The 24,995-nt window shown below is 54.8% G+C and overlaps 8 protein-coding genes across 8 annotated transcripts; 4 read left to right on the plus strand and 4 right to left on the minus strand.

The window, feature by feature from the left end:
- Positions 1–1,029: 1,029 nt before the first annotated feature.
- G647_08544 (uncharacterized protein) lies at positions 1,030–3,176 on the plus strand (the record flags this gene model as incomplete). Its single annotated transcript, XM_008732853.1, has 4 exons — positions 1,030–1,185; positions 1,272–1,329; positions 1,389–2,095; positions 2,250–3,176. The coding sequence occupies 4 exons, from the start codon at positions 1,030–1,032 to the stop codon at positions 3,174–3,176; spliced, it is 1,848 nt and encodes a 615-aa protein (XP_008731075.1).
- A 2,130-nt stretch (positions 3,177–5,306) lies between these two features.
- Positions 5,307–8,441, minus strand: G647_08545 (uncharacterized protein; the record flags this gene model as incomplete). The annotated part of the gene is made up of 1 exon (XM_008732854.1): positions 5,307–8,441. One exon carries the CDS (start codon positions 8,439–8,441, stop codon positions 5,307–5,309), a length of 3,135 nt encoding a protein of 1,044 aa, XP_008731076.1.
- Positions 8,442–8,752: 311 nt separating this feature from the next.
- On the minus strand, positions 8,753–9,692 carry G647_08546 (uncharacterized protein; the record flags this gene model as incomplete). The annotated part of the gene is made up of 2 exons (XM_008732855.1): positions 8,753–9,564; positions 9,635–9,692. The coding sequence occupies 2 exons, from the start codon at positions 9,690–9,692 to the stop codon at positions 8,753–8,755; spliced, it is 870 nt and encodes a 289-aa protein (XP_008731077.1).
- A 1,114-nt stretch (positions 9,693–10,806) lies between these two features.
- Positions 10,807–13,011, plus strand: G647_08547 (uncharacterized protein; the record flags this gene model as incomplete). Its single annotated transcript, XM_008732856.1, has 3 exons — positions 10,807–11,270; positions 11,320–12,874; positions 12,925–13,011. 3 exons carry the CDS (start codon positions 10,807–10,809, stop codon positions 13,009–13,011), a joined length of 2,106 nt encoding a protein of 701 aa, XP_008731078.1.
- Positions 13,012–14,226: 1,215 nt separating this feature from the next.
- On the minus strand, positions 14,227–14,725 carry G647_08548 (uncharacterized protein; the record flags this gene model as incomplete). Its single annotated transcript, XM_008732857.1, has 3 exons — positions 14,227–14,278; positions 14,437–14,586; positions 14,643–14,725. The coding sequence occupies 3 exons, from the start codon at positions 14,723–14,725 to the stop codon at positions 14,227–14,229; spliced, it is 285 nt and encodes a 94-aa protein (XP_008731079.1).
- A 322-nt stretch (positions 14,726–15,047) lies between these two features.
- Positions 15,048–17,784, plus strand: G647_08549 (uncharacterized protein; the record flags this gene model as incomplete). Its single annotated transcript, XM_008732858.1, has 4 exons — positions 15,048–15,222; positions 15,277–16,497; positions 16,580–17,150; positions 17,268–17,784. The coding sequence occupies 4 exons, from the start codon at positions 15,048–15,050 to the stop codon at positions 17,782–17,784; spliced, it is 2,484 nt and encodes an 827-aa protein (XP_008731080.1).
- Positions 17,785–20,358: 2,574 nt separating this feature from the next.
- G647_08550 (uncharacterized protein) lies at positions 20,359–20,904 on the plus strand (the record flags this gene model as incomplete). Its single annotated transcript, XM_008732859.1, has 2 exons — positions 20,359–20,715; positions 20,776–20,904. 2 exons carry the CDS (start codon positions 20,359–20,361, stop codon positions 20,902–20,904), a joined length of 486 nt encoding a protein of 161 aa, XP_008731081.1.
- A 3,850-nt stretch (positions 20,905–24,754) lies between these two features.
- On the minus strand, positions 24,755–24,961 carry G647_08551 (uncharacterized protein; the record flags this gene model as incomplete). The annotated part of the gene is made up of 1 exon (XM_008732860.1): positions 24,755–24,961. The coding sequence occupies one exon, from the start codon at positions 24,959–24,961 to the stop codon at positions 24,755–24,757; it is 207 nt and encodes a 68-aa protein (XP_008731082.1).
- Positions 24,962–24,995: the final 34 nt, after the last annotated feature.

A 24,995-nucleotide genomic window follows, 5' to 3' on the forward strand; every position in this document is an offset into this window, starting at 1 on the left:
GGGTGGCCACGGTTAGCCGCACACGATGGGAGCTGTCACTTGCTGCAGACGTCCACGGAGGCCTTGTAAAATAGGACGTCACTTGCTAAAAGTAGAGAAAGCGCCTTCGTGGTGGCATTAGAAATCAATGGCTCCAGGCCGTTGTCGACTCACTGCTCTCCGAGCTGTTGTCAATCAAACACGCGTAGGACAGCATGGAGGACCACTACCACGGTATCCCCGCTGGCAATCCCCGAAGAGATGGAGAGGCCACCAGCTCGAGGGGTCGAGGTCACACTTCCACGCACGAGGTTCGAGAATGGTCACCTATAATCTGCAACGCATGTGGGCGATGGACTGTGTACCTGTGTACATCGTACCGTGGATCCAAGTGTGGCAGACCTGGAAACGCGCCTCGAAAGGCAGGGAAACAATCACGTCCAGCCAGGAAACGAGAACCACCCAGGGACCCGGTCCGCAGGACTGCACCGTTTTTGTCCTTAAAAGCTAGCGGCCCGCGTGGGATACGCACCTGTAAGCCCTGCAACCCAGCGCCGTGGCAGAGAAAAAGCCGAGTCCTAACGTGAGTTTGTGGTTTAGCTTCCCCCAATTTTGCCTCGACAAAGTTGACAACCCAGACTGCATCTCCATCTCCATCTCCGTCGACGACTCTCTCACCCTTCTTCCCAGTTCCCTTCCGCGGCCGCTGCGTCCTTTCATCGATTGCTGTTCCCTCTCTTTCCACCCGCACCTAGTTGATTTCCTGGGGGTTGAGAAAACATCGGCCTGTATCTATCAATTCATCTTCCTCGCTGGTCCTGCAATTACCTGTCCCAAGCAAGTGGAGTTGGGTTGGGTTTCTGCTTTTTCTGGCTCGACATTTGCCTGGTATATTGCGGCCTGCGGCCATCTGTTCGGGCCTGTGGCTGACCATCCACAGTACAGTTCCAAATCTTGATAGCACGATAATTTGACCGCTTGCCGTGTCGACGTTTTCCCTCACCTCGAGCTCACCTGGTCGTTTATACCGAAACCCCGACGCCCTCCAGCATGACGACCCCGGCCACTCCGGTCCCCAAGCTCGACCGCTATGTCGTCATCCACGTTGCGACAACATGCGATGAGCACGGTGTCTATGTCACCAAAGATTCTGCAGAAGTAATTGAATTGGGCTGGATCTTGCTCGATAGTAAGACTTGTGACGAGGTATGTCTCCTGAGGATCATACCACCGAGAGGAGGGAAACACAGAAGGTCGATGAAACAGGATGGTTCAGTTAACGGAAGAGCCAGATCTACCGCGAAAGTGTCCTTGTCAAACCCGTGAACACTCCCATCACTCCTCTTTGCAGTGAGTACTTTTTGTGTCGGAAAGACGGAGATTCGCAGGAACTGACCTTGCAATTACAGCCAGCCTCACCACTCTGACCTGGGAACATGTCCGCAATGCCGGGTCCTTCCGCGATGCAGTGACTCGGTTCGACCATTTCGCTCAGGAGCATCTCACTTCCAAGAATCTGGAGTTTTCCTTTGTCACACTGGATTCCTGGGACTTGCGCGTCCAGTTGCCCCGAGAAGCTCGCGACAAGGCAGTCGTCCTACCGGCTTACCTGCAACATTCCCGAACCTTTGACTTGCGCTCAGAGTATGCCCGATGGCAGCAACACCATCCAGAGTCCCTGCCGTTCGGCCCCAGCTCCCTGGCCAACATCTGTGCTGCCCTAGAGGTGGAACCTGTGCAATCGTCGGCTCCAATCAAGCACAATCTACCCTTCCACCTGCAGGCGTTGGCGCCTGCCTCCCCCCGTCGTGCCATGGAAGAGGCCGTCACGCTCGCCAGGGTGTTGCGAGGCCTCATTCGGAAGTCTCAGCCCGCTCACGAGCATCCCGACGTCTTGACCCGCCCAATGGATGCTAGAGCCGATGTAAATGCGTTTTTGAAGGAACGGAGTAAAGTACTCCACATGAACGGTTTGCCACACGACACGACCCAGTCTGAACTCGAAAGCTGGTTTACCCAGTTCGGGGGGAGGCCCATCGCTTTCTGGACCCTTCGGACGCCCGATCAGCACAAGCCTACAGGTTCAGGTTTCGCCGTGTTTTCTTCCCATGAAGAGGTATGTCTCACTTTCATTTCCCAGTTTTCACCTCTGCCCGCACTCACTTCAACCTCACATGCTGCCTCGTTTGCTCACCTCATCCCACCTCACCTCCACCTCACTTCAACCTCACTTGACATTCGGATCCCACACTGACATCATGGCGGTACAGGCAGCGGAAAGTCTCTGCATGAACGGTCGTGCCCTCAATGAGAAGGCCATCGAGGTCTCGCCTTCTTCAAGCCGAGTCCTCGATCGTGCTGCGGAGATCCTGACGCCTTTCCCTCCAAGCAAGAACCGTCCCCGACCGGGTGACTGGAATTGTCCCTCGTGTGGCTTCTCGAACTTCCAACGCCGCACAGCCTGCTTCCGATGCTCATTCCCAGCTGGAGGCGCCCCTGGTGTCGACCCATATTACAACTCGTATCCTGGATACGGACCTCCCCACATGATGGGCCATCATCACCACATGGGACACCATGGACACGGACATCACGGACGAGGTGGAGCTGGCATTGTTCCTTTCAGAGCTGGTGACTGGAGATGCGGTGCTGAGGGGTGCCAATACCACAACTTTGCGAAGAACGTTAACTGCCTGCGCTGTGGTGCTCCCCGCGCTGGTGCCGCAGTTGTGGTCGATTCGGCTTACCCGTCCCCGATGGCACCACCATCAGAGTATGGCATGGGGCCAGGTTCAATGGCCAGTACCCCCGGACCTGCTCCTTACGGGCCTGGTGCTGCCGCATTCGGCTCTGGCGCCGCTTTCGGTCAACCACCGCCACATCAGTACGGCGTGCCCTCTGGCATGGGTGGCCCACCGACGGCTCCATTCCCTCAGATGGGCAGCATGACTCCTGGATATGCACCGAGCAACATGTCTCATTCCTCATTCGGCCCTGCTGCCCAAGCTGCTTTCAGTGGAGCGGCCGACACGAATGCGCCTGGTAACGTCCCACACAATGGCTTCTACAGCAATGGACCAAGCGCGGACCCGTTCGCTTTTCTCTCGACTGGCATGGAGAACATGGGCCTTGGTACTGAAGACTCACAACACTCTCGCCGCAATGGTGGCCCTCAGAGTGCGAAGAGCCCGGCCTAAACACCACAACAACCATAACCGAATCCCCGGATCCACGATTCAATACCACTGGAGTTCGCTCATTGACCACTTAACGACTTGCACGACGTATTTCATGTTTGAGCAACAGTGTTTTACCTTTCTTCCCACTTCGTGTGCTTTGACTCTTTGCAGAATCAACGGACATTTGTTTACTAGCTTTTGTGGATACTGGCGGGCGGTGCTGGTGGCTGGTTGTTCCAGAGGTTGGCCTTTGCGGGATAGCGACGGCAATGGGACAGTCTTTGCATATGATGGACGACCTAGAGGACTTGGCTTGCTGTTTTGCTAGGCTCATGGGGGATCGGGATACCGAAAGTCCTCGAGACTGCGACGAATCGTACAATGTGTGGCCAACAACGGAACATGGCGGCCTAGAGAAAACATCGGGTACAAGGCAAGGACAAAATTGTTTGGAAGCCAGGGATGTCTATGTGTTGTCAGGAGTGTCGGTCTGCACATTGTCATGTGTATGTTGCTGTTGTCTATGAGCTATTGTCAGCATAGCGAAGGAGCGTGGAACCAAGGGAATGGAAAATGGCAAAAGTGGTCGAGAGTATCAAGTATGGCATTGAGCAGAACAAGTGGACTAGGATCCAAACACAGCACGCCGACGTTGTTTTGAAACGATTCAAGACAGCATATGTTTGTGTTTACGGGTGTTGATCCATCCACTCGAAGGTTCATGCCGGACGCTGACACTCGGCAGTAGAGCAAGACGATGCCAGGGCGAAGTAGCTAGGGATAGTTCTCATCATACTGGGGCGGACAAGTTAATCGTGAATGATATCCAAGGTCATCAATGAAGTGGTTGCTGCCGCCCTCGCCACCAGTTTACCCTGCCGGCCCTGCCCGGTGGACGACGGTCAATCATGGCCTTGTCCTCGCAGCATTCCCGCCCCAAGACATCTCATACCCTGAATGTGTCCACCTAACTTACGACGGATACACACCGAGGATACCGTACTAGCACATACCTCACAAAGTACGAGGTACAGTCAGGATGTATCTTCCCCAGCATAAGCATAACAGAGAGACCACAGAGCAAAGCCGACTGACGAAAGCCTCGACACCGACCAACTTTGCTTTTGCAGGTCGTCTACAGAGTTCATGTAGTTCTGGTTTAGTCTCTTCCCGTACGTAACTCAGTGGTTTGTCCGTGCCGATATGGCTTGGGAGTGCGATCATGGAGGATTCAGCAAGTGAATCGAGCTCGTTGTTGTCGACGAGCGAGGAAATCAAGGTTACTTCGTTCCAGTGAACGGCGAGAGCTGAGCTTCACAGGTGGTCGCGGCTGGTAAATACAATCGAGTATCTGACGCATGGGTATAATTAGGGGGGCTTTGTTGGGTTGGATGGTTGTGTTCGGGGGAAGAACCAAATATCTACACAAGGAGAATTGTTGATTACTTGAGGGTTACCGATCCTGGCTTCATTTCTCTTTCTCTGTCGCCGCATTCCCTGTTCCTGTCGCCTTCTGTCTCTGCCTCAGCCTCTGTCCCTGCCGTGGCCCCTTCCTTTGCCCAATAGACCCCATCCGGACCAAGGAGGAAAGTGATATTTCGTGTCGGCTGGCGGCCTGTGAGGTCTGATTGAATCATTCTCGAGAGGACACACGGGCTCCGTAGCCAAGTATTCGCCGCTGTTCATTCGACCTCAACCTCGTCAAGTGCCTCCATTTCTGACTCCCCTCCGGATACGTAGTCTAGGAGGGATCGTGAGCACGCGCTAGACCGCCGCACCCATATGGCGTAACCCCCAAGCTGGACAATCTTTCCGCTCGGCTTCGATACCCCCTTTTCATGGCCCTCATCTCCCACCTCAGAGACGCATTTGGAAAACTCTGTCTTCGCCCATTCAGGGGCAGCAGATGGAGGGGCTCGGTCTTTAAGAGGCCGTTCTCATTGCCCCAGGCCGTTCGTAGGAATCTCCTCGACAGAAATGCTAAGATCTGGATCTTGCGCTCAAGTTCATGGCGTCGGCGATCAGTTGGTCAGCCACGAGCTTCTCCACCTGCATCGTGCGCAAGGCCTGCTTCTTTCTCCGCTTGTCGCCCACTTGATGTGGAGATTGAGAAGCCAAGAACTGCTCCGCAATACATATCCAGCCATTCTATTCCCGGTTCTGTATTTGCTGGACAGCAGTGGCGTGGTTGACGACAATTTGCAGAACGTCTCGGTCGGTCTGTTCCAACATCGCCGTCAAATTCTCATACAGCTGAGGTTGCTCGGCCTGCAGCTTGCCGAGAGAGTCTTTGAACGCCGAATAGGGGTCAAACTTGTCGAGAGGGCTCTCCAGCAGACTGTCATCGTCAAGCATGCTATCATCATCATCATCAGCCAGCGCTCCAAACTTCTTGGCCTCCTCGCTGAGAAAGTCTAGATAGGCTTGCGACTCGTCTTTGATGTCACCTTTGGTATCCGGCAGTGTTGCGGCGTCGACGTGGCCCCATTCTAGACCTTCAGCAATAGGTTCGTCTGCCCAGTCTTCCGTGTCTTCTTCAGACCCATAGTCTGATATCGTGTCGGAGATGCCGTCCGAGGCCTTGACAGCATCCTCTCGCTGTTTCATTGCAGCTGGAAGAGTTCGGAAGAGGTATGTTGCTCCAGTGAGGAGGCGGGGCCACCCGGTCTGGACAGACTGAGGCACCTGATCAGCGTGGATCGTGAGAAGTGAGCAGATGGCCGCAAGAGAAAGCTTCTTGTCATGGACACGACGGAAGTTATCGATCATGCCGAACCAGATCGAGAAGAATTTGTTCGTCCAGCCATGGGATTCGAGGACGTGTAATGCCAGGATCGGGTTGTAATATAGAGCATTGATCACCATCTCTACCAGATGAAGCTTGTAGCTCTTGACAATCGACTTTGCCTGGGCTCCAGCCAAGACCTCCATGGGCAGTGTCACAAACGTGGGGATGTAGCTGTCGAGGGGACCCCCACGGAGATTCAGCATCATAGCCTCCGCGAGCTTGCACCCGCAGATACGGTCAACGCCTCCCACCTTAGGGTCGGCAAATATATCTCGTACCATACCACCAATTGCAGCGAGATAGGGCGGGTGTTCGATCAGCCGTTGTTGGCCATAGGACACGAAGTTGTCGAGTGCTGGCAGCATGTCTTCCAGGTACAGCTCCGCTCCATCCTTGAAAGTTTTGTGCATGAGTTCAAAGGCTTGCCACATGGTCTCTGATATCGCTTTGGAGGCGTACGTGCAAGAATCGACGATCTCAAAAATCTCATTATAGAGGTCGTATAGTTTGTTCTCCAACGTGATGGTGATGACCGGCATGAGGATGGTTTCGAGCAGAGCCAGGACATCGGGAGTCGCCTCAAGCGTGAGAATGAGAGTGCCGATCGTCTGCAAGACACCCAGGGCCGCGATGGATTTGTCGTCCAGATAGTCGCTGTGGCCTTCCCCAGTCTCAGCCAGTCTGGCCTCCTGGCGTTCCAGCATCTCCTTGACAATCCGGAGATACGTATCTCTGAGATTCGTGCTAAGCGCCACCGCGAAAGGGGTCAACTGTTCGGCAAATACTTCAACAAAATCTTCCATCACATTCGACAACGCGTCCACATCGACTTCGTTCATTAGTTGCAGCAGTTGGTGCATGATTTGCGGGATGTTCGTCTGCATGGCGATGCGAATGACATCGTGCCTGATAAGGGGCTGCAAGGCCAATGAGGCCTCGACCCTGACTGGCAGTGCTGGATCAGCCATTGATTCCATGATATTCTGGTAGATAGTGATCAGGTTATTCTGGTCCTTGAAGTCGAGCTGCTCGAACTTCTCCATGGTATCACAGGCGCGGGCGCGCAGGAAACCATGGGGAGACCTGAACTCGGGAAAGACGTGTCGCACGAAGAAATACTCGACTTGATCCGCAATTGGACTCTTCTTGCCCAAGATGACCGACGCAAGTGCACCGATCATACGGAGGGCGCCGTCCTTCTCTCGTGGGTTCTTCTGATCATCTGGGGCAGACTCGTATCGTGACACGACGTCGTTGACGTACGAGAGGATGACGAGGGTTTGCTGTTTCCGCGATTTGGTCAACGCGATCAAGAAATTAGTTGCCGCCATATCCGGCGCTGAGACCTCCTCGTAAAAGTTCAGCTTCCGGTGCAGGTAGTCGGCTGGGTTGTCCTCGAAGAGTTCCAGATCTTCGTCCGACAGACACATGACGGGGAATATCAGGTGTTTGATGAGGCTGTCCATGTGCGGCTTGAGCTTGTCCCACATGACCTTCGGCTTTACACATTCCTCCAGGAAGATCAAAGTGTACGACAGGGAGGGCTTGCTCAGCCAGTGATCTCCCCCCACCCATTTCTCAATCTCGCCGAGGTAGCCTTTGAGGATTTCCGGGGCGAAATTCGTGATGAAGTTCTTGGCGAAATCGCCGTACTCCTTCTCCTGCTGCGAAGAGAGCATCGTGGGGTTTCCGTACCTCACGAAAAGCCTGTTCAGATTGGCATATGACCATTTGCGAGCCTTCCACCAATGGTTGCGCTCCCGATCCTCAGCATCGTCTACCATGGCGCTTTCGGGCGGCTTTTTGGAGATGACGGTCAGAAACAGGGTACACCAGTCGACCGTCGCTTGGTGCGACTGGAGCGGCACGGGCAGGCCGTAATAGACGGCATGTTTGTAGCACTTGACGCATATCCTCAGCATCTCCCCCGCTTCCAGGCTCGTCTCATTGACCAGCCGATTCGCAATGCTCAACAGTGGCGGGAAGGCCACATTGACGACGTTGTCCAGATTTTGCCTCTCCTCGCCCGCGCGGAAGCGATATGTGCGGCAGATGGCCAGTAAACACTGTAATCCTGCGTAGACCTGGTTGGCATCTTGGGTGTTCATCAGCTGAAGGGTCATGTCCATCAGCTCCGGCCATTTTGCGGGAAAGTCGTACTGCAGGACGGTCTGGAGGATCGGGATGAGCTGGGCTCGAATCAACGGCGGCGACGAGGACAGAAGAGGAAGCAGACGGTCTCGAAAGGGTTTTCGTTCGGGTTCGGAGATGGGCTGGTGGGGAGTATGTTCTGCGGCCCATCCCCGCGATATTCGATTCTTGAGATAGACGGCGGTGGACAGGCGCACGGCCGGATCCTGTTCGGACTGCAGGATGTCGAGCAGGGCTCCGATGAAGCCAGCATGCTGCTCGGCCTGCTTCAGCGCCGTCTCGGCCTGGGTGCGGACGGTCGCGTCGGCTGACAAAGTCGACTGGATGGTGGTTCGTAAATCCATGTTGCCGCCAAAGAATGCTGCCCTTGCCAGGGCCGATAACTAGCTACAACAAAACAGCTTGGACGCTCACAGATGGCTCATGGCAGTGTGGATAAGGACAGGGATACCAGGATATTATTCTGTGCAGATGCAGGTGCGGGTGTCAGTGTCAAGTGGTTTAGCGAAGAATCGAAGCAACACGCCGCCCAAACATGCAGTGCCATGGTACTTTCGACAACCGTGGGGGCTACTGGGCTTGGCGGCCACCCCCTTGGCCCGGTGCACCCACCGCTACAGCATCTACATACATGATCGAGCGTGTCTATCGTGTATCAATTGGCGTCCGCAGACTTCAGCATGGCCAGATGCACCGCGTAGCCCGACCCAGGACGCAGCTCGGCCGAGATGTGCGCGTCCGGCACCCGCCATACATCGAATTCCCGCATCAACGAGTCCAAAAACAGCTCAAACACGGCGTCAGCACGGAGCTGCTGAGCGATCAAGACGACTGTAGCTTTAGTCCGCGAAGATCCCAGCCGGCAAGCATCAGCGCAGGTCTGCACCAGCGCCGTGACCAGATACTCATTGTAGACGCAGTCACAGAGCAGTAGAAGGTCGATTGCCGATCCAGCAGGCATGACCGTCTCCAGGTTTCGAGCGTTGTCACGCTCCCAATCCAGGGGCAACATTCTGAGAACATGGTCCGCCGCCGTCTCTTTCTGACCGCCTCTTTTCTTCGTTGCCTTCTGCTTGTTTCCTAAAGTGGCTGCGTTGGCGGCAATGTTCTCCTTCACGTGCTTCAGGACATAATCGAGGTCCGTGAGGATATAGCATTGCACAAATCGTGCAAGGACCAGACCGATCAGCCCAGCGACACCGCAACCAAGCTCAACAACTATTGCATCTTGGTGCAGAACGTCAGCTAGTAACGGAGGGGTGGAAGCCAGCCAAGCAGCAACAAGAGGAGTAATCTTCCACAGAACAGCTCCGGTGGTTCCCTCCTCTCGGTGAGAATTGAGGAGGCCAGGAGATTGTCTGATGGTGTAGTCGCGCCCAGCAATCTCAACCTCTAAAACGTGAGTCTTGGAGTCGACGAAGCCTAGATTGTTGCTCGGGATTCTATGGCTGAAGCAATAGAAGGTTTCTGGGCCTTAATGTCAGCAGATAAAATACGTGGGGTTGATTTCATGCCGAAGGAGTTTTGGATACAGTACCTTCACTGGCATCCTCAATAGGGGGCCCCAAGCCGGCTTCAAGCGGCTGTGATGACATTGCTGTTGCTGATGATCCGGGAAAGGAAAAGACAGCGACCGATAGAGGGAGCCGTGCGTGCAGCACAGAGCAGGCCTCACATCAGCATAATGGGACCGCTAATCCACAAGTGAGAGCTGTGAGGTTGATCTGGACTTTGAGTACTCAGCGTCCACTCTACCAGCGATCCGACGTACAACCCATATCGTGAATATGGCGGCCGGGTCACACGATTGTCAAGCCGCCAGGAAGGGTGCGTCTTCTAGAAAAGCAGCAGGAAGCATGGTGCCGCGAGAAGTGATGAATAATAGTAACAGCCGATAGACTTAGCAGGAGACCCAGCTGACACTTGAAGCTACGGTTATGGTTAGCAGAGGACAAAGTGAGAGAAGTCTGAGAGCGGAGTGAAAGACGCGAGGATCTGCCTGTGGGAAGGTTGACGGGCCGAGCAATGATCCGGAGCATCCAGACACGCCAGACCAAGCCAATGGAGTGAGGGCACGACGAGAATGCGCACTGCCACATGCTGTGTCCAGTGCAGGCAGCAGGAGCTCTCCTGGTTGTCGCACCCTCGATTCCGCCACGTCTGTTTCAGCCCAAGAACAGGCTATCACTGGCCCGGTGACCTGTGCGCGGCTGCCTATGTAGACAGCCCAGCTCGTCCAGCTCTTGGGTGCACCAGGCTGTCGCCTGGAGTGACGTAACGGAGTTAGCTCATTCTTCTCTGGCTGCTCTCAACCCCAGATTATCCGTCTCCTCGCTGACCGGCCACTGATTTACTGAGTGACTGCTGCAGCTGCAGGTTCAAGTCAAGCCGACGGGAGGCTGGAGGCTGGGCTCTGACACATTTGACACCGACTCCAAACGAGGCATCTCAACACTCAAGACCTCGTACCGCCACAACCACTGATCCCATTCGTCGCAACACATGCATCCTCCCTCTCGTTTCATCCTTTTAATTGTCCCCCCATCTCATCCCGCCGCCAACATCTCGGTTGCTTCCCTCTGAACATCTCAACCGAATCCGACCAACACGTAGGCCGTTGATTGCCTGTGCGCACGCACCCAGTGGTCTCCAACTTTCGGAGACTGTGACCGAATCGTGTAACCTCTCAATCATCTCTCTTAGCCCATGATGGCCACCCTCGAACATGATCCCCGTACCCGGTTCGACGGTTATGTCCAGCCGCAGATGACCAAGAAACCACCGTTCTCGGTAGAGGCTTCCGGCTACGACAAGAAAGAGGGTGAAACAATCCCCCGACGGAATCCTCTGGCAAAGGACAAGCTCATCGTCCAGCCTTCGGACGATGTCAAGACCATCTATGACAACCTCAAACGAGCAGCCTCCAAGTTCGGAAATGCAAAGGCCATTGGCACGAGGAAGATCATCAAGACCCACACAGAGGTCAAGAAGGTCAAGAAGATGGTCGATGGTCAAGAACAAGAGGTCGACAAGAAATGGACATACTTTGAGCTCAGTGGCTACGAGTATATGAGTTTCATCGAATATGAAAAGCTGGCGCTTGACTGTGGCTCGGCTCTGGCGCATCTCGGAATCTCGAAAGAGAACAAAATGCATCTCTATGGAGCGACCAGGTGAGCATTGTGTCTCCTCTCCCCGCTCATCTCGTTCTGACCAATCTAGCGCCCACTGGCTTGGAATGTCGCACGCTGCCGCCTCGCAGTCGATTCCCATCGTGACTGCGTACGACTCGCTGGGTGAAGAGGGACTGAGGCATTCTCTGGCGCAGACTGGCTCAGTCGCCATCTTCCTCGACCCGAATCTCATCCCCACCTTGGTCAGGGTACTAGGGGGCGCGAAGAACCTGAAGACTGTCATCTACAACACGGAACCCGAGGCGAAGCAGGCCGACCTTGACAAGCTGAAGTCGACCAACCCTGATCTCAGAGTGCTGAGCTTTGATGAGCTGAGAAAGTTAGGCGCAGACAATCCGGCGGATCCTGTGCCCCCGTCCCCTGAAGATTTGGCTTGCATCATGTACACCTCCGGTTCTACAGGTCCGCCAAAGGGTGTCACAATCAAACACAAGGCTGTTGTTGCTGCGATGGCTGGTGTACAGAGTATTGTGGCGCCATATATTTCGCCAGCCGATGCACTTCTCACCTACCTCCCTCAATCGCACATTTTCGAATATATGTTTGAGAATGTATGCTTGTTCTGGGGTGGCACCATGGGCTACGGCAACCCAAAGACTCTGTCTGACACCTCTGTCCGGAACTGCAAGGGAGATATTCGTGAATTCCGGCCCACCATCCTGATTGGCGTGCCTGCTGTATGGGAGAGCGTCAAGAAGGGCATCTTGGCAAAGGTCAATGCGGGCTCATTCGTTGTCAGGAACATGTTCTGGGGTGCAATGTCCCTGAAGCAAATGCTTCTCTCCTCACGCTTGCCCGGCGCTGGCATTCTGGATGCGGTGGTCTTCAAGAAACTGAAGGATGCTACTGGCGGACGCCTACGAATCGCTTTTAACGGCGGTGGGCCGATTTCGGAAGAAACCATCAAGTTCATCAGCTACGCCGTGACGCCCATGATCTCTGGCTACGGTCTCACCGAAACGTCCGCCATGGGTTGCATCCAAGATCCTCTGGCGTGGGATCCCCATGCTTTGGGCGATATCCCAGGATGTATTGAAATCAAGCTGGTTGACTTCCCCGATGCGGGATACTTCTCGACGAACAAGCCTCCTCAGGGCGAAATTTGGATCCGCGGACCAGCAGTGACCGAGGGCTACTGGGACAACGAACAGGAGACCAAGGAGGCACTCACCGACGACCATTGGTTCAAGACCGGCGATATCGGGGAATTCAATGCCAACGGCCACCTGCGCATCATTGATCGCAAGAAGAACTTGGTCAAGACTCTCAATGGTGAATACATTGCCCTTGAGAAGCTCGAGTCCTCCTACCGTACGGCGCCGGTGGTCGGAAACATTTGCGTCTTTGCCGCCCCAGACAAGGCTAAGCCGATTGCGATCATCGTGCCGGTCGAGGCGACTCTTCAAAAAATCGCAGCTGCCAATGGCATCAAAGGAGAGTCACTGGAGGAGATGGTGCATGACGAGAAGCTCAATGGCCTCGTGCTGAAAGAAGTACAGAAGGCAGGCCGTGAATCAGGTCTTGCGGGCATCGAAATCATTGACGGTATCGTCATGTCCGACGAGGAATGGACCCCTCAAAATGTAAGTGGAACCGATTGCTAGAAGAGGGTCATGCTGACTGACGTGGATAGGGTTTCATCTCGCCCGCCCAAAAGGTCCAAAGAAAGAAGATCCAGCAGCGGTACGAGAAAGAGATCAAGAAGGCCTACGGTGGTTAATTGTACAACATTATTACGAAGGGGCGCCTCTGCTCGAACTCCGTTGATGAGATGCTCTTCCTCAAACTCAGATGATACCTACGCAGATTGACGGGCAGGAAGTGTGTTAGTGTTTGCTGTTGCTGATAATATCCTGCAAAATGTAGTGTTGACTAGCGTCCTGATCAGCCTCTATTCCCCAGTTCATAACTGCACGACAGCCTCCAAAGGGACGTCAATATATGAGGTGCAACATCGTGACGGAAAGCCCAGTTTCACCATCGACCACCCATTCCTACCTGATCACTGCCAACAAGAGACTCGGCGCGAGCTAAAGAGCAAAGTCGCTCACCGAGTTGCTCTCCCTCATCGTCTAAGAACATTACACGAATCTATCGCGGCTCGTCGGCGCGCATGGTGCAACTGTTGGTCTTCAACGGCGCCTCCATGACGTGCTTCTAGCTTTCCCTTGACGCGAATCTCTTGGATTATTGGTATGGCACCAGTCTTACTCTGTACTCCTAACTCGGACGTGACCAGTCAGAAGCGCAGTCGCCGTTGTTGATCTTCAAAATGAGCCCTGGGAGAAGCGGATTCTCCGGTGATTCTAGCTCGGGATCGCAGACGTCGGAACACAGGCAACAGAACATCCATCCGTAGAGACGTACCTTAACCAAGCGGGTTCGATGCCCGAGAAACGCTGGGTTTGACCGAGATAGGATCTGCTATGAGGTCAGGTTCCTTCTACATTTCAATTGTCGGGATCTCGAGATAGCGCCAACCAGCGTCACTATAGGGGGAGGGACAGGATGGTTGAAGGCATAGCTTATCATCGATCTCGCCGCGACTCTCCATGCCCACCTCAAACCTAGCCACGAGATGGAGGAATGAAAGGGTGATGTCTTCAGCTTTGCCTTGAACGAAGTCGGTCATCCATGGGCTCACATTGAAACAAACCAAAATATGACCGGAAGGTTATCCGAAGGGTATGACCCTAGACAGCTGGATAACGCGTTGCATCACGCCTTTATTATTGGCATAGTCCGCCGCGACTCTACTGGGTTAAGCAGGCCTCTCTTCGCCCTCTCTCGATTCGTCGTGGTCCTCCGAAATGAGCCACAAAAATGCCAAGAGCATATCACGTGGTGACCACGTGCCCTTGAAATCGTCGCCCTGATCTTCATCTTGCTCTCAACTGAACAGACTGCCTCCGTCAAGATACAAGGAGCTCCAGTATCAGCGCTTCTGTCTCTTCAGGTTACTGGTGATCTTGATGCCATCTATGAGCCTGCGTGTACGCGTCAGCAATGCACTGAAGTGCTCTGGCCTCCCACGTCTACGAGGTGGGACAGAACCATAGCTAACACCGCAAGAGCGAGAGGCAGCTCAAGAAGCCCCAGACATGTGCAGCCAGCCAGAAGGCGAAAGAGCGAGGACTATACTTACCATCCAGCGTTGGCAATCGCATCGCTTGGGCAATGGCCGTCAGTTGGACATTCGACAGGGCAGCAGATGCCGGCATCCTTCGAACATTGGTTGCAAGTGACGCTGCCTTCGTTGTTGTCTTCGATCGGGACGGGGGTCAAATCATCTGAGCTGCACAGCGGTCAATCTCAGAAGTCAGGCTCGTCAGTCTCAGGGGCTACACGTACTCATCTCTTTTCTCAATCGTGAGCGTGTTGACATTGTTGGTAAGGACGCTGAGAGCGACCAGGAGTGCAGTAGCGACTTTCATGATTACAGATGGCTGGGACGGCCAGACGTGTCGAACCAAGGTTATGCAGTACTTGTCAGGGTTGGTTTGATGTTGGGAGGTTCGCTCAGCAAGTTTATTTCTAGCTGGCGGAATTTGCGTCTCAAACCACATTCCTGCCAAGTACATTCCGCAAGGGATGAAGCTGTGGCCCCTTACGCGTCACAGTCCAGCCCCTGCTCGCCCTCGCGCGTCCATTATCTCTTCTTTTCCGACCTGTACCGGTGTGCTTCGCGCTGCATATATTCGTCCCGAGACATACTGGAAAGTCTCAACACCTCTGCGAAGTGGCTCGATCGCAACAATGTATTTCCCGTGTTCAGCGTTACTATTGACCATTCTACAACTTGTCATTCTCATCAGATCATCAGCTGCCCAGTCGAGTTACTGGCTCGCAAACAAGCCAGCTCGGGGCAAAATCGCTTTTCAAGATCCAACCTACCCGGTGTTTCGAAATGTGAAGGACTATGGCGCCGTTGGTGAGTCCCTTAGCCTGTCCCGGTGACTCGCAGACTGCTGATTGGGATCTGTAGGAGACGGTAGCCGTGACGACAGCGACGCCATCAACCGGGCCATCTCAGCTCCAGGATCCCTCAACACCATCACCTCGCGACTCGACGGCCGCTGTGGCGGTGGCAATGCAAGTTATGGATCGTTCTGTCAGTCGTCAACCATCACGCCGGCGCTTGTGTACTTCCCGCCAGGCATCTACAACGTGTCAAAACCCTTGATCATGTACTATGCTACGCAGATGGTGGGCGACGCAGTCAATCCACCTACCATTCGAGTTGCTTCGAATTTCACCAACATCATCGGTCTCGCTGTCTTCGACGCCGATATCTACATTCCATCCGGCAGTGGCAATGAGTGGTACGCCAACCAGAATAACTTCTTCCGTCAAATGCGCAACTTCATCATCGACATGACAAACGCGCCCTTGAAGACGGCTGGTATCCATTGGCAAGTTGCTCAAGCGACAAGCATGCAGAACATTGTGATCAACATGGTGTCCAAGGATGTCGTAAACAACCAGCAACAAGGTATTTACATGGAAAACGGATCCGGTGGCTTCTTCTCTGATATGATCATTACCGGCGGTTCCATCGGAGCTTACCTTGGGAACCAGCAGTTCACCACGCGCAAGATCCGGTTCGACGGCTGCGCCACTGCGATCAAGATGAACTTTGACTGGCTGTGGCTGTTCACCCAAATCAGCATCACGAATTCTGACATTGGCATCGACATGACCAGCGGCGGCTTCTCCAACCTGGCCGTCGGGTCGCTCGTGGTAATTGACAGCACGATATCAGCCACGCAGGGCATCATTACACCATATGCGCCGGGTTACAGCTCGCCCCAAGCTGCCGGAACCATGGTACTGGAAATGGTCGACTTTACCGGCAGTGAGATCGCCATCTCTGCTGCAGGTGGTACGCAAGCACGGACGGTCCTCGCAGGCCAACAGTTTGTCGACCTCTGGGCTCAGGGCAACGCCTGGACCACCGCTGGTGCAGCCTTGAATGGACAGTATTTCAACGGCACCACGTGCACGTACCAAAACGCCAGCCAGACCGCATACACGGCTCAGGAGACCACGATCCAAAGAGCACTGGCACCCATCCCGCGGCCTTCGGTGCTGACGGACAGCAACGGGCAGTACATCTACCGAGTCAAGCCGCAGTATGAAAACCTCGACTGGAACAACAACTTTCTGAGTGCAAAGGCAAATGGCCTGGTTGGCGATGGTTCAGCAGGTGCGTATTCTTCTCGCCCTATCCGAGGCCCCTCGCACCCCCTGGTGTCCGTGATGAAGCTCACTGAGATGGCCCCTTGTAGATGACACGGTCGCCATGCAAGCTCTCTTCGATCTCGCCCACCAGACCGGCAAGGTCGTCTATTTCGACAAAGGCGCCTACATCGTCACCTCGACCATCAACGTCCCCAACGACTTGAAGGTCACGGGTGAACTGCTCTCCATCATCATGGCCACGGGGCCGTACTTTGGCGATGAGTTCAATCCCAAGGTGGTGTGGAAGATTGGCAACCCCGGCGAGACAGGCACCGTCGAGATCTCCGATCTGATGTTCGAGACCAGGGGTCCATGCCCGGGTGCCATCATCATCGAGTGGAACATCAAGGCTGCTGGGCCGGCGCTGGCGGGCATGTGGGACGCTCACTGGCGCATCGGCGGCACGGCAGGCACGGACCTCCAGCAGGACAAATGTCTCAAGACGCCGGCCACGCCCATTGCTGGGAACAACCCCGTGCTGACCCAGTGCCTGGGTGCCTTCCTGTTGCTGCACGTCACGCCCCAGGCCGACGGGTACTTCGAAAACACTTGGGGCTGGGTGGCGGATCACGAGCTGGACCTGGACGACCGGCAGCAGATCTACATCTTCAACAAAGCGTGAGTGAGAAAAGAGGGCAGCAGCATTGATTGTTTGCCCCCCTTACCGTTTTCCACACAAACCCCCTACGCAGAGGCGTCCGGACGTCCGTCATGATGGCTGACTTTTCTCCGCAGTGGCTTCCTGATCGAATCCGCCGAAGGGCCCGTCTGGCTCTATGGCACGGCGGCAGAACACTCGGTCATGTACGACTACCAATTCGTCAACGCCAAGAACGTCTTCATGGGCCACATCCAACACGAAACTGCGTATTTCCAGGGGAACCCGAACGCGCTCGTCCCCTTCACGCCTCAAGCCAGCTGGCACGACCCGGACTTTAGTGACTGCACCAAGGCGAACTGCGCGCGCACGTGGGCCGTCCGATTTGTCAATTCCAGCAGCATCTTCATGTACGGCGGCGGGTTGTACAACTTCTTTGAGAATTGGAACACGCAGGCTTGCTTGGGCACCGAGAGCTGTCAAGAACGCATGGTGGATTTCCGGAACAGCACGGACATATATCTATGGGCGCTGAGCACCAAGGGGAGCCAGTTCATGGTGAGCTATGAAGGGACGAGTGTGGTGCCCTATAGTGTGAACAGGGCAAACTTTTGCGAGACGGTTGCCTTGTTCGAGCTGGCCAGTGAGCAGTGAGAGGGGAAAGGCGATCGAGTGACCTTGACCCGCCGGTGAGAGGAGGTCATCAGGACGAGTGAGGGACGGCAGCTGGGACATGTCGGGCATCGAAAACGAAAGGCTTTGAGGACTTCGCTGGGAGAGGCTGGCGGTGACGGTGGATGAGGCACGCCTGACAAAATTAGCACTTGTGAAATTTAGAATCGTGATCCAGCCCCGTTGAGCACATTGTAATCGGGAACGTAGGAAGTCCCTTTGCCCCGGTTACGGACAGCCGTATCCTCATGTGCCACGACATTAAGGACGAAAGTGCTTCGAGGCTCCGGCGTGCATTCAGAAATGTGATGGATTTTCCAGCCAGCGACTTTCGACGTCAAAATGTGAGCTCGCAGGACAAGGCGGAGAAATATCTCTTCACAGTAGCTGGAATAAGGCAGCGCGGAGAAATACAGCGCTGGTAGTCGACGAGGCGTTCGTATTCGAAGCAGAAGTGGCAGCTGTGTTGCAGGTCACCTGCAGAAAACGGAGGTCCGGCCAAAGCCATGTCTTTGGCGCTCGCCATGTTGATTCTTCTCGAAAAGGAAATCCCGATGCATTGTCATTGCAGCTCATTGTAGCCGAAGGTGGCAAAAAAACAACAACAATTGTCCCGCATATGGCACTTCCTTGCTTCCAGAGGCGGGATGGATGGAATGGCTTTACGCATGCCAGAGACGGCAGGAGCGCTGTGCAGCTTGTACTCCGTACACCGTAAGCGGTGAAGTGTCAAACCTGAGCCGCAGCGGCTCAACCATGGACACACGAACCGGCAAGCTCCACGTCGGCATTGTGCTCCGTACTCGTCCCATCATTGGTTCCTGGCGTTCGTCTGACGAGAGCCTCTTCTCGGCCTGCTGCTCGTGGCAGCGCCAGCTCCTGGGTCGATGGCTGGACCTGGACAACTCCTTCAAGCTATTGTTGGGCAGATGGAAGCGAGAGTCAGCGCGCCAGGTTGGCTGGTAGTCTTCGATCAGCCAATCACACACGCAGCATGTTAGGCGGTGGTGGTGTGTGATGGTGCAAGACAATGACGTCCGTCTGGGCCCCAGACAGCAGAGCGTCATTGGTTCGGTGGACAGGCACAGGAACGTGCCTCGACATTTGCCATCACTCGTCCACCTTTGTGCAGGACGGCAGCAGGAACCAAAGGCAGTTGAGCTTCGGCTTCCGCGTATCCGGTGCCTCCGCAGGAAAGATGTAATCGTCCGGCCTCCTCTTTCTCACGGAAATGACCACATTTAACCCGGGTGAGGCAATGGGTCATGAAGGGCTGGCTGACGAGATCGGAAACGGCAGGAGTCGGAAAAGAGGGGACCCGGTCAGCTGGCTGGCTGGTTGGCTGTGTTGGCCGTGTACGGAGTACTCGGTACCTGATGCCATGCTTGACACGGTACGCAGGCCACGGGCCACATTATGGAGGATCTGCACGACGTCCGTCGAAAAGGGCTGTTTTCATGACAAACAGAAACTGAGTCCCAAAAATGCCATGCGAGAGGAGGCGAAGGAACGCTAGCTCGTACTGCGTCCAGAGTGTTCATCACGGAAATGGTTGCAGAGGTTTCTCGTACGCAGTGTACGCTTTCTCGGAAGAACTCGAAAATAGCTGTGGACCTTTCCCGACGGGGCACTAGCTCATAGCTTAGCTGTGTCTTGGCGCCATGCTTAGCCTCGCGCTATTCCCTCCCCGCAAAGCACGGCCGCCGACGGTTATTCGTCACACGCGTTAGCGTCGCCAGCCATCTTGCTCCCAAGCACGCTGTCGGCGTCGTGGTTGGTCTGCGGTCTCGTGTTTGGCATGCGGCTTCTCACTCGCCATGTTTCGGCTGTTGCAGTCAGATCCGCCACAAGCGTGGATCCCAGCCTTCCCCGGGCGCCCAAACGGTAACGGGTGTCACTCAACGCTACGGCCACACGGTCGCTCCGCATTGGCCCAAGGTTCTCTATTGTTGCCATGGCTGGGTGCATGCAGGTGGTCAGCTAGCGAACAATGACCAGGTCTGGGCCAGGCACGGGCAGCCGAAGTGGATTTGGGCACGGCAAGGATTGACACTGTCTTGTGCAGGAGGACGCCGAGCGGGCCCCCAAACTGGCGAATTGGTCGTAAGGCCCCGGGCAGCTCAGCAGACCGTGATGCTCGGTAGGACCAACCTCTTGCTGCGCTGCTTCGCCTAGCCATCCCCGCTCAGCAATGCAGCGACCGTCGGCTGAGGAACGACAGAAAAAAAACTTGGTTACAGCATGAACACTGCTCACTGCCAGCCCTCCACCACCGCCCCGTTGCGGAAGCCGAGTAAGACATTTGGGGAAGGCAGCTCACGAGAGGCTGGATATCTCGGTAGGTGTCTTGTCACCTCACATTCGAGGTATAAAGTGGTGAGTAAAGCCCTCTCGATTGTGTATCTCTCCCTCCATCAGACAGCCTCGCAACACTACAACCACAACAACCAAACACATCCAAAGCCTTTCGCTTCAAAACAAAAAGCCTCTCGTTTCATTCTCTCGCTCCCAGACAAAAACAACCAATCGTTTTAATAACAACCCAATACCATCAACATGAAGTTCTTCGCTGCCGCTGCTCTCGTTGCTGGCGCTTCCGCCGCTGCCGTCAAGCGTGGTGAACCGGCCGGTAACACCTGGGGAGACTGGGGTGCCTCGACCGTCTACTCGACTGTCTACTCAACCGAGTACTCGACCGTCTACTCGACCGCGACCGTCCCCACGACCATCTACTCAACTGCCACCGTGCCCACCACCATCTACAAGACCGAGACTGTCCCCACGACCGTGTACAAGACCGCCACTGTGCCCACCACCGTGACCGTGCCCACCACCATCTACAAGACCGAGACTGTCCCTACCACCGTCTACAAGACTGAGACCGTTCCCACCACTGTCACCGTGCCCACGACCGTGAGTTGACTCCTGCTTCGTGCTCCTATGTGAGATAGTGAGACTAACAGACTATCCCAGATCTACTCCACTGCCACCATCACCGCTTCCCAGTGGGGTGACTGGCAAGTCACCACCGCCTACGTCACCGTCCCCGAGACGGCGTACGTGACCGTGACTGCCGCCGCCACCTGGGGTGACTGGAACTAAGCTTGCCCTGAGCGAGAGGCACGAGCTTAGCCCGGGGTAAATGGAGGAGCTGCAAGCATAGGGCAGGGGGAGAAAGGGCATTGCCGCCGCCGCCGACGACGAATGACACGGGTCCACGAGTTTCAGTTTCATCTTTTGTCCAACGCAACGGATCAACGACCCTCCGACGATCATCACGACGACAATGCCGTCTTGTCATGGGAGTTCACATTCACACCACCACAGCAATGGAGTCGACTTTTGGGTATCAGGCAAGGGACAAAAAGCGAAAAGGGATCTAATTCTACCTTCCCCCCCCCTGTTTGACGATACTCGCGCACGAGTACAATCATGGTAATCACTACTAGTAGTCTACACACATATACATACAATACATAGTTGCAACGATGTCTGCCGTATATCGCTGCGAACCAGTCTCTCGAACATGCAAGAATCTTTGCTTCTCACAGTGCCTTTTCCCGCCGTCATGTCATCTTTCGCACCTGGATCGCATATGGGACACAAGCACAGCACGAACCTTTCGCTCGCTTCATTATCCTTCGCCTGTCGTCGTGTGGGAGTGTGGGTACGAGTAAGGCGATCGTAGCCCGTAACCTGCAGCTCCACCTTTCAACCTTTGGCGTCTTCCGTTGCCAGTCAACAGCTGAGCATCCAACGTTCGGCGTTGACGTGAGAAGTGACACATTACACAGTAGTGGAGTCAATGGAGTCACTGAAGGCAGTGGAGCCGGTGGAGTCGGTGGCGCCGCGCTTGCCGAGCTCGAGCTGGAGCTGGAGCTTGGAGAGCAGTCAGGGCTGTGAGAGTTGCCCGGCCAGCTTGCTTTGCTCGCTTACAGTACCTCTCTCGTACACGGTGCAGCTCACTTACAGTACCCAATATTGTGTTAACTCGTACGACATGTGGACATGTGGACATGCAGACAAATGAGCTCTCATCCGAACAGAGTATCGCCAGTCCGTAATGAGTACTCGTACCTCGTATGGTGATGGCACTTGTAGTCATGGTCGGCTAATCACAGTCATGTAGCACCGTAGTGGTTACTCGAACCGAGACGCCCAGACCATGCCATGCAGACACGCAGACATGCAGCCATGACAACCACGGCATCGAGGATCGATACGAGGTGCTGCAGCCTTTTTTGAAAAATTTTCCACTTTCCCCGCACATTGACGGCCCTCGAAGCATGAAGAACATCGAAGCTGAAAACCAGCATCCGTACGTACTGTACTTGAGCTCGTACCCACTCGCGACCGGACCTCTTGTCGAAGATGCCACGGCGGGCGGTTTATCCAGAGTACTAGTACGAGGTACGAGTACTCTATACTCCAGACTTTGTAGCCATGCGAGGGACTCCGCAGTGATCCGCTTCTTCCGGACGGGACATTGACGAGATGTGAATAGCTCGTAATGTGAGGTGAGGTGATGTGATGTGATGTGATGTACCCAGTACGAGCACTCCGTCAGTAAGCGAGCATCCTCCAGTCCCGTAGGTGGCGTGCTCGTCCACCACGCGAAGGTGTAAATACTGGGTCCTCTACTCGTACCTGTGCGGGAGACTGGGAATTTTTTCCTTCTCCCAAGCCGTGAAGCTCCACCGAGAAGGAAGCTGGAAGCCAAAGGTCGAAGATGGAAGGTCGAAGATGGAAGGCTTGAGATCCAAGGTCCAAGGTCGGAGTGAGCACTGCGCTGCTGTGGACGTCCTCGTTACGGTACCTGGAGTGTACTTCTGTACTGGCTACTGTCTACTACCTATAATCTACCTAGTAGTACACACTCCATACTACATACTACAGGTACACACTCTATACTACATACTACAGGGACATAATATATATATTGGCGCAGCTAGAGATACGTACCCGGTACCTTACCTTGGTCTTGTTTAGCGCAGTCGTATAAGTCGCTTACAGTACATCTCGTGCGCTACGACAAATCACCAGTAACCGCGTTGCATGGTATACAGTATGCGATGCACAATACCAATTCGCACGCAGTATACGGTACGAGTACGATACGAAGAGCCGCATCGCACCCGGCAGACGCGGCAACAAACCAGCTGTGCCCTGGAACTGTGCATACTTGTCCTCGCACGGACCGGCTCCAGAAAGAAAGAAAAAGGTATATGCAGCCAGGCGACGATCTTGACGCAGTACCCAGTACGAGTAGAATTCGTGATTGTCAGCTCGAAGCTTCTCTTTGCCCCGCAACCAACTATTTTCATCGTCCCTGCATTCTGCGCCCGACATCGCAGCCGACCTCCGGACCAGTGATGTACGAGGAGAGGGAGGAGCAGGAGCAGGAGCACAGCAGGTGGCACCCGCAGGAGAAGCACGGCCGGGTTAGCTCGTGAGCTGGTCAATACCGGGTACGAGGACAGCGAGGACGGGGACAGGGACAGGGACAGAGAAGCAATGTCAATGTCACACCACAGGACGAAAATTCTCCTTCAGGTGTCACGACGACTGTCTGCATCGAGTCCGCATCAGCATCAGCATCCGCATCCGCATATCCGACATCCGTCCTTCGTCCCGGCATGCAGTGGAGGGCGACCCAAGAGCGGACAGGTGGGTGTGCAGTGACATACTGTGGTACTCCGTACATACTGGCACACTGGATACAGCCACGAGGTACGAGGTACACGGTCTTCGTAAGGCGCAGGCACAGGCGCACAAATCCAAATCCACATCCAAACCCAAACGTCCACGTATGTACCATGGCAGCACGGCAGAACGGCAGCACAGCACAGCACTGCATCCAGGCAGGCCCGACGGCACTCCCGCACTCGTGCTGTGACAGTGCTGTCTACCGTCTATGAACCATCACCGAACTGAGACACGTCGGTGGCGAAAATCGTGGCGGCGCTCACTTCCTTTATTGTCCTGTCCTGTCCTGTGCTCAGGCATACTGTGCGACTAAGACAATGGGATAAGAAAAGAAGAGCCAAGTCATCCATATCCACATACACATCCGCATCCAAGTCGTCAAGGTCGTCAAGGTGCTACAAGCGAGAAGCGGAGGGCCTCGTTTTGCCGAAAAGCCTTACAGTAACCACTACTTGCACAGTGTGTGAGTACGCCCTTGGTAGTCAGTCGTGGTCGTGGTCGTGTTACTACCTGCAGACAGGCCCTCGCGTCCAAGCTTTTTCCGGATCGACACCGATGGGCAGTCGTGTACCCTGTCGGGTGCGTGCGTACGGATGCTAAGACTTGACCATTCAGCTCGCCTTGCCGTTGGGGCCTGACAACTTCCAGGTCCAAGGATGGCCGGTCCTATAGTACTGACTCCGTCTACCCGCATGAGTTACTGTGCGGATGAGCAAAAGCCCAGACTCCAGACTTCCACCGAGTTGTTGGCATGTCTCTGCTCATCCATGACATTACTGTACACTTCTAGTCAACCTCTTCTACGGTCTATGGTCTACTTGGTATGATGGCATGAGCACATTTCTACCCCATCCGACACGGCGAGGTTAGCTTCGATCCGGCTGAGTAGCTGTGCTGTGTGTGTGCTGTGTGAGAATTCACAGTGCTGGCCCACACTGCACACTGCACACTGAACGCGGAACGCTGACACCTGAACATTGAACACCATGCATGCAGTCCCTGGAAACCCATCCAATCACTCTCACTTTACTCTCCATGACGTGCCTCGCTCCATGGCCAGGATGGTTTCCAGGTGCCGCCTCTCCACTCTGACACCACGTTTCCGGTCAGTGGCCGGTGCCTGGTTGTCCTGACTGCGTGCCAACATCTGTGCCGTCTTCACGACTGTCGCCCATTGAGGTCGACTTTGGCAAAACCGGTCTAAATCCCGACCGCTGATCGGATGACTTCGTACGAGGAAGGTCTGCTAGATATGCTGCTTGGCTTCGGTCGACAGGCTCGGGTAATTGACCGTGACATGAATACGAGAGTGGAAGGCTTCGTCGATGCTCTTGACTCGATTCGTGCTCAGGAACGTGGACTCCGTCGTAGTACTCTGCGGGAATCTTGTCAGCTGTATGTCTTGAACGTCAGATGTGAAGTGGATGAGGAGCTCTTGTTGGACGTTGTACATGTCAGACCAATGGCGCGACCAAGTGGCCATCAGG

This window comes from Cladophialophora carrionii (genome assembly GCF_000365165.1).
Source record: "Cladophialophora carrionii CBS 160.54 unplaced genomic scaffold supercont1.7, whole genome shotgun sequence".
Taxonomy (NCBI): domain Eukaryota; kingdom Fungi; phylum Ascomycota; class Eurotiomycetes; order Chaetothyriales; family Herpotrichiellaceae; genus Cladophialophora; species Cladophialophora carrionii.